The sequence below is a fragment of the Trachymyrmex septentrionalis genome, unplaced genomic scaffold (assembly GCF_001594115.1).
Source record: "Trachymyrmex septentrionalis isolate Tsep2-gDNA-1 unplaced genomic scaffold, Tsep1.0 scaffold132, whole genome shotgun sequence".
NCBI lineage: Eukaryota > Metazoa > Arthropoda > Insecta > Hymenoptera > Formicidae > Trachymyrmex > Trachymyrmex septentrionalis.
Window position 1 is genome coordinate 942,495 of NW_017304461.1, and position 7,971 is coordinate 950,465.

The 7,971-nt window shown below is 39.9% G+C and overlaps 1 protein-coding gene and 1 long non-coding RNA gene across 7 annotated transcripts in view; one reads left to right on the forward strand and one right to left on the reverse strand.

Annotated features, from left to right (window-relative positions):
• LOC108757099 (plasma membrane calcium-transporting ATPase 2) overlaps nt 1-7,971 on the reverse strand; it is a 105,884-nt gene that overhangs the window by 3,295 nt on the left and 94,618 nt on the right. For 2 of the 6 annotated variants that reach the window (XM_018501446.1, XM_018501445.1), the window contains one exon: nt 7,600-7,668. The exons of 3 other annotated variants lie outside the window; for them this stretch is intronic. In XM_018501446.1, coding sequence (XP_018356948.1) covers nt 7,600-7,668 — 69 coding nt within the window. Of the gene's footprint in view, nt 1-6,526; nt 7,117-7,599; nt 7,669-7,971 lie in introns of those variants that run through there. One more of the 6 variants, XM_018501448.1, reaches the window with a different exon arrangement.
• Nucleotides 7,431-7,971, forward strand: part of LOC108757104 — a 20,243-nt gene continuing 19,702 nt past the window's right edge. Inside the window, exon 1 of the long non-coding RNA XR_001939884.1 lies at nt 7,431-7,440. This is a non-coding gene — a long non-coding RNA (uncharacterized LOC108757104). The remainder of the gene's footprint in view (nt 7,441-7,971) is intronic.

Here is a 7,971-nt window from a genome sequence, read left to right on the forward strand (position 1 = left end):
GTATATACAATATATATACGCGATAGATCGCCAAGCTGAATTTACGCGACTGGTCACATGCGCGGCCAATGATTTACAGATTTTACAGTCGATCACGACGATCGAAAAGCATCGCGCGATCCGCGTCGGGCAATCCAACAACGAGTTCTTAGCATCTGGAGCGCGTGACTTTCCTCGAAGTTACGCTCATGTGGCAAACATATTCGCGCAAAGATTATAACGTGAATTATAGTTGGAATTAAATAATAACCGGTGAAGTTAAAATATCGTCAAGTTTGAATTAGTGCTGAAGAAACGATTGAATTTCAAAGAATACTTTGGTGGAAATTTAAACTTTGCAAAATAATTCTGATCGATTGCTCTTTTTCATGCATCACCGAGATATATGGAAATCACTTCGAGGAAATCGTCGTCGAAGCTAGTCGTGAATGTCGGAGAGCGCGGAACGGATCGACGTGCGACAATTTTTGTGCGGTCATACAGAGTGCGTCTTCTGTTTCTCTCGTAGCTTTAAGAAGTCTTTAACAATTGAGAGAAAGGAGAAAGAGAAAGAGAAAGACAGAAAAGCGTAAAGATAAAGACACAGATAGATAGATAGATAGATAGATAGACAGAGAGAGAGAGAGAGAAAGAGAGAAAGAGAGAGAGAGAGAGAGAGAGAGACAGACAGTCAGTAAGACAGAAAAAGCAGAGAGGAAGAGAGCGAACCAGAGTAAAGAGTATGGACTTCCACTTAATCAAGCAACGCGACACATAGAAATACGGGAAAGCACATTATTTCTTCCGGAAAAAGCGATAGGAAATCGCGATTCGCGTCGATGAAACCCGAAAGTCCTTGAATTGAGGGATTCAATCATAATCCTTGCGTGTTAATTCATCATTAATTTAGAAATAGCAAAATCATTAACTTAATTGCTTATCAGGCGAATTTTGTATATTTTACTATATTTTTATAAGTATAATGATATCTATAATATATTGCGCAATATAATAAAATATTATTTTTGTTGAATAGCACACTTCTTACCTTTTACATTATCTAGCCATTTTACAACATTCAACATTTTATTAGATGATTCATTTCTTTTACAAGTTTTAAAAAATTTTAACGATCATCAGTAATTGAGTCAACTTTTTAATCTTAACGAGCGCACTAAATCTTCAATATCGCAAGCAAAATGCGATTTTTACGAATGAAAGTACCTAAAATTTTCATTCTCGACGAGATCAATTCGAACTATATATATCAGCTGTCTCGCTAGAATTTTGCAGTGACTGATCAGTGCCACTTTCTCCACTGCAATCGTCGTCATTCCATTGTAAGAATGTTCTGCAGATGTGGCTGACAATCGCGACAATTTTCTACTGCGGTCATCTTCCAAGTATTTCAAGGACTTTCTATTGTACGCGGCTGACTATAGCGAGGACTTTTCTACTGCGATTGGCCCGCGGCTTCTTCTACTTGCACAAACGCCGCGGACGATTCTTCATCGCGACAGTAGATGTTCGTAGCTGGCCAGATATAAAAATCTTCCAGTAAAAAAGTGGACACCATTATACATTTGATCGGCCATATTTTTCAAGGCCTGCTTAAACTAGAAAACCCAAGTAGAATACATAGTCATAATGATACTGCGTGCTTTCTATTTAATGACACAAGTAGACACAAACATCATTCTGTCTTTCATTAAGAGAGTAAACAATAACAAAGATAAAACAATTTGTGTCGATTTGTGTCACCAAATGGAAAACACCAATTATAGTCATCATGATTTCTTTCATAAGTGAATGATAATGTTCGTATGATATATATATATATATTATGACTTTTGTGTTCTATAGATATACGAGCATCTCATTCTATCTAAGCACTGTCCAAAATATGGCAATACAAACCAATCAAAAGTTATCTAAACAGTGTCCAGTCTCTTATTTAAAAATCTCTAGCCAGACAAACACGTGAGGAAGCGTTAGAATGATTTAGAACGTAAATTCAACGGTGACGTTGAATGACATGTCGACGAGTGAATGATGCGAAACGCAGGGAATCGAGGTGTTGTGTTCCAAAATTTACTGTCACTACTGAAAATCTATAATTTATGTCACGTGCACTACAGACTTTCAGAACTAACAGTAAATTTTGGAATACAGCCCGAATAAAAGCTCTGGTCTTACCTCTTAGCTCCACCCTATATATACAATAGGTATATGCACTGTACACATGTATGTACACGTATCCATTTATTTTCAGTAAAGAATAATGTCTCGAATTAATCAAGAATTCGCCATTTTAACGCGTCCGTATGAAAAAATCGGATCTGAAGCCTAAGCGATGCAGTGGAATGCTGCCAAACTCTGATGGGATTTGTGTCTCGTCTCTCTATCGAGATACTCGTATCTGTTATCCATAAGATAACTCCATTTTCTCTCTGGAATTTCTACTCACAAGCGCATCGAGGGATTCGACTCACCGTTTGATGATCCATCCCGCGGCGGTTATTTCCTACCTCGAGAGCGGAACCACGTATTCTCTGAGATACGCGTCTCCGACAACTATAAATCTGGCAACATACGTCCGTGACGCCAGAAAGAAACAGGATGCACTCTGTATGGCGGTTCTTCGTCGACGTTTTCGTGTACGTGAGAGAGAGAGAGATAAAGAAAAAGAAATGTACACAGCAAACCTCAGGCAGAATCGTCACAGCAGAAAGGGACCAACGTTAACGGCAAGCAGCGCGAGGAAAATATCGAGCATCACAGCAAGTATAAGAGCAACATGTTACAAGACAGCCCATACAGTAATACAAAGGAACATCAAAAAAAGAGAAAAAAGAAAAAAAAAAAGAAAAAGTAGAAAAAGAAAATGAATTTAAAAAAATTAAAAATAAAACGTGGAGTAGGAATCTAGCATCTGCGATCGGGGCTTGCATGCATTCGCGTGCCCGGCAAACTTATATCTTCGTTAGAATGAGTTCGACTACCGTTTCGGAGAAAGACCATTTTCCCAAAAAGGCCGCCACGACGAGTGAGCGCGGGGGTTGAAAAAGGTAACCCCTCCGCCACCCCCTCGCTTTCTTCCATTCGTTCTTTCTCGCCATTCCCCCGGGCTCGACGATTGCTGACGGTGCACGCATGCACGATGCGTGTCCCTCGACCCGATTTAACGGGCACGCTGTTAAGATACCGCCGACACACAACATTCAGAAGAGGATACTTACGCGATGCAAAGAAGGCTGTTATCGCCGCGACATATCGCGGCGGGGCGATGGTGACGACGGCAGCGGCGGCGACGGCGACGGTGGCCCAGCTTACAGACCCCCGAAGAATACACCTCGGGCCCTTCGGCGAGGCCTGTGGGCCCCGCTCGGCCCTCGGCACGCGCGCGCGTGCGTCCGCCCTCGTGCTAAATGCTCTGCTCTCATTTTTGCTTTTGCGTCTGGCTCGGAACAACATGCACGCTACGCCAAGTAATGCGCATTTGCCGATATTGTACGTATCGCAAACGGACGACGACTCTCTCAACGGAAAAAGGCGATATGTCGATTCGAGTGTCACGTGAATAGGTTTCCAGGATATTAAGGGTGGTTAAGGACAGAAGGGAGCGAGAGAGAGAGAGAGAGAGAGAGAGAGAGACAGAGAGAGAGAGACAGAGAAAGAAGACGGAAATAGAGAATAGAAAGTGGCGTTTTCCGGGCAGGATGAAATTTAACTGTCGTATCTTTCGTTTTGAAATGCGATTTTTCTCCGGTTGACTCGTATATCCGGAAAACTATGTCGCATTGTCGACTCAATGACTCGCGAATATCAATTGCTCCAACTTGTGAAAGTCGTTTACAATTCCGCTCGTCGAACATACACGATATTTTCACTTGCTGCGATACACAGAGAAGGAATAAGCAAATCGTGTGATTTTTTTCGTTATCGGAAAGATTTTTGTCTTGTACGCTTCCCTTTGTAATCTCTCTCGTCTCGAGAGATTTAAATCGCAATTTTATGCAGCATTGCTGGAAAATCGATTGATCAATTGATCGGCAGCATAATGACAAATGTGTACGTTCTTTCAATCTTCGTCGAATGTCTGAAAGGTTTTTTGGAGCAAAGGAGATCACAATAATTATAAGGGGAAAAATAATGAGAGAATATACGTGGAAAGAAGACACTTCACTGAAGAAGAAAAGAAAGAAATACACGGGATGTCCGGTTTCTCGTCACTGGAGAACCTTATAATTGTGAAATCTACTCGCCACTATAATTCAGTCATATTAATTAATCAGTAATTAATTAATTAATCGTCTATTTTAAGTTTGACAGTTGACGGAGATTTTCGCAGCAGATCATAAAATCATAATAAGATCAAAACTTTTTCCTAAAATAACTTCTACTTGATCTTATGATGATTTTGTGTCCTGTCTGGGTTTTGACTTCGTCAGTGCGGTTCTTTAGTTATAATACTTTCTCAAATAATGTCACAATTCGATTAGGTCATATGGCGATGTAGAATTCAATGAAGAATTTTCTAGATTAAGTTGAAAGAAGATTAAGACAAAACCGGAAATTGCGACTGACACGCTTCGCCAAGTTCATATTTCGATACCGTTCTGCGATTCGTAAATAAATTCTTTTGCTCACCTGTAGCATCGAAATATGAATTCGGCGAAACAAGGCCAGTTTTAATTTCAGATTGCAAATACATATTTTTGTTAAGATACACACATTGCGAGAAATGTGATGCAATGTGTAAACTGCGTAAACAAGCAAGCAAAGATAGCTGCGCTCGATTAGGATGTTTAAATTCGCTTCGCTCAAAATCTTACGTTCGATAGGGATCAATCATGATAGGGAGTTAGTATCGGACAAGGGACGAAGCATTTTGCTCTACATGACGAACTTGAGATCGCCACTCGCGACGCAAGATGCACAACAAAAGCAACGTGCAAAGGTTTCTCAGGCACTACCGCGATCATAAATGCGAAATCGCAGCACGCGGCCACAATGCAACACTATTTGCTGGCGTATCTGCATACAGCTACACACTTAATTTGCAGCGGCACGGTTAAGCAACAACAGTCAAGGTATATAAAAGCAAACGTCACACTATCTTCGATTTATACAAACGCCACAGATTCACGTTTAATTAAGGTTCGCATCGCTCTGGCAAATTCGCGTCTCTCTCATGCAAACGGTAAACGTGTGATCGTATTTCGGTGTATGATTCGTACTCGGCGTGATCGGCGCGCAAGGAGACCTAAACGCAAGTCATCCTAAATGCAACTGTAATACAACTAAAATCAACTCGGCCGTTCTAGCAGGATCCGCGAGCGCCTCTCGTCGGCTTTCACTCGACGCGGCGATTCCTCTTTTAGGACCGGATGTGATGCAGCGAGAGGGAGGAAGGTAATTGTGCAAAGTGTAGGCGGACTCGTAATTTCGTGATCAGGAATCAAAACCGATCAATTCTCGACGCAATCCAAGCAGGACAACAAGGTCTCGATAACGTCAAAATGATGTTAAAATCGATCGAAAAGTAATTTTTAATTGATACTAGCTCCAAAATTTTCTTTAACTGGAATTCGCGAGTTTAATGTACTTTAAATTAATGTAGCTTTTCTTAAAACTCCTAAGCACTCGTCACGGATCTTCAGACTAATGAAGCGGAACTTCAGAAGCGAGAAAACACATAATGAAAATTCTTGCAGAGTATATTAAAACAACTATTTTTCAATAAAACAATATTTGCATTTGATAAAATACTTGTCAAATATATCGAAATTTCTCCTTTTATTTCGAAATTGAATAAAATCATATTTATCTCAACTGTCATATAGCTTGTTTCGTTTTCTGGTTAGGCAGAATTCAATTTCAAATACATGGTTATTTATTTGATTACCGGACCAGGAAGAGATTTCGATATATTTTACAATTCTGTCGATTGCAAATGTTATTTTACTAAAAAATATGTTTTAATATAATTTGCGAGAATTTTCTTTATGTATTTTTCTCACTTTTGATAATCTGAGATAAATATAGTGAAAAGGTAGAAGTCTTAAAATTAATGTAATTGAATGATTTTTTTTCATTTTAAAGGTCAAAATTCAAAGAAAAATTATGTAACTTAAAATTATAAAGTTGTGAAAAACATTTATTATAAACGACTTTCCACAACGTAATTAAAAAATATATTCCAGTCCACGATTGAACTTGCGAATACTAGTTAGAGTTAATAATTATTTTGGAGCTATTTTGATGTCATTTCGATGCCATCATAATTTTGTTTTGTTCGACAACTGAATAAACACACTAACTAACAATAACATAGTTTTAATTTCCCACAACAATATAACTGTAATATAACACATGTTGTACGTAACAATTATACAGTTAAGTCGAAAATTATAACAAACATTTATGTTAATTAATGTTTGTTGGGAACGGAAGTAAATATTATCTACATTCGCGTAAAATCCGGCGAGAATCGATAAACCGTTAAAATAATAATTTCGATCCCTGATCTATGAGGATAGGGAAGGGAGGAAGAAAGCAGAAGGATGGAAATGAGATACAGGCACACGACGAGTACATGATGTAAAGTCACAATAACACAGGACATCGAGAGCTGTGGAGAGGTGAAACAGGGAAAGTTAGAACAACAGAGTAGGAAGCGACGGTCTTGTACCACCAGAGGGCTGACTTGATTTAGCGAAAACCACTCTAACGCTTGTATAGTTAGCGTGATGAAAAAAAAAATCGTACGCTATTCTCGCTCATCGAGATCGCCTTCGTTCAGTTCGTTTCCTTATCGGAAATTTATTCTTTGTGAGATTCCTCGCGCGAGGAATCTCGCAATTGGTGCGACGTATTTTCGGCGGTAGTAGCTCTCTATGTGAGAAATAGATGGACAGGAAAGAAATTAATGCTATATGCCAACGAAAGCCCCTACAAGCAACAATGGCGCAGAGTATATATATATAGGCTCGGAAATCGCTAATCCTTGCCGCGCTTTAAATATCGAACAAGCTTGAGACGTCAAGGATTAACACAGACATGTACCTTTCCTTCGTACTGGCGTCGAGGGCAGGAAAGGCTGCCCGGTCCAGTAGTACAAGCCGTAATATTATCCTATTGTAGAACAGTATAAAGTAGAAAGCGGGAAGAGTATACGTAGATAGATAAACAGAAAGATCACGACAGAGGGAAAGAAGACAGAAGAAGAAGAGATCTGGGGAGGAACGAGAGAAAGTTTTGGAATTTTGGAACGGAGTAAATTTGCAAATTTCCAAGATTCACTTTCAGATGCAAAATGGATCTTACAAATTATTAATATACCCCGCTCCCGGGATGTACATTTTTATATAAGAGAAAGGAAAAGAAGAGAAGAAGAGGGTGGGAGAAATTGACGAAGAGGAGAGGAGGGAGAGAGACAATCGATAGAATAAGAAGCGTGTAAAAGCGAAAGGGTTAAAAGACAGCTGCGAGCGAGCAAACGGGCGAGTGACACAGAGAGCGAAAAGGAAAGAGATCGAGACAGAAAGAGAAAGAAGAGAAAGAAAGAGATAGTGAGAAAGAGAAAGAAAAGATAGAGCAAGAGAGAGGAGCGCTTACAGCTTGGTCTGTCGAACTCTTGCTGTAGGGTACCGGTATCAAACGTTCCTGCAACTCGCCACCTATCACCTTCAAGAGTAAAGGATAACATAATGGTTACAACAGGGTGGAACGATCGGATCGCGCGTAACCACTTCTTCAACCCTCAAGCGACACACATTCGCTTCTCGCTTCGATCGCTTCATTCTTTGCGACGTGGACGCGCGTTTAGTTCGAAACTCGCGTTGAATCGATCGATTAATTGTCAGCAATATCATTGTCGCGTAAGAATTAATTATTTTCTCGAGAAACGAGGATATGTACACTAAAATAATTCAAGTATCTTGGTTCTTTCTCCCTCTCTCTCTCTCTCTCTCTCTCTCTCTCTCTCTC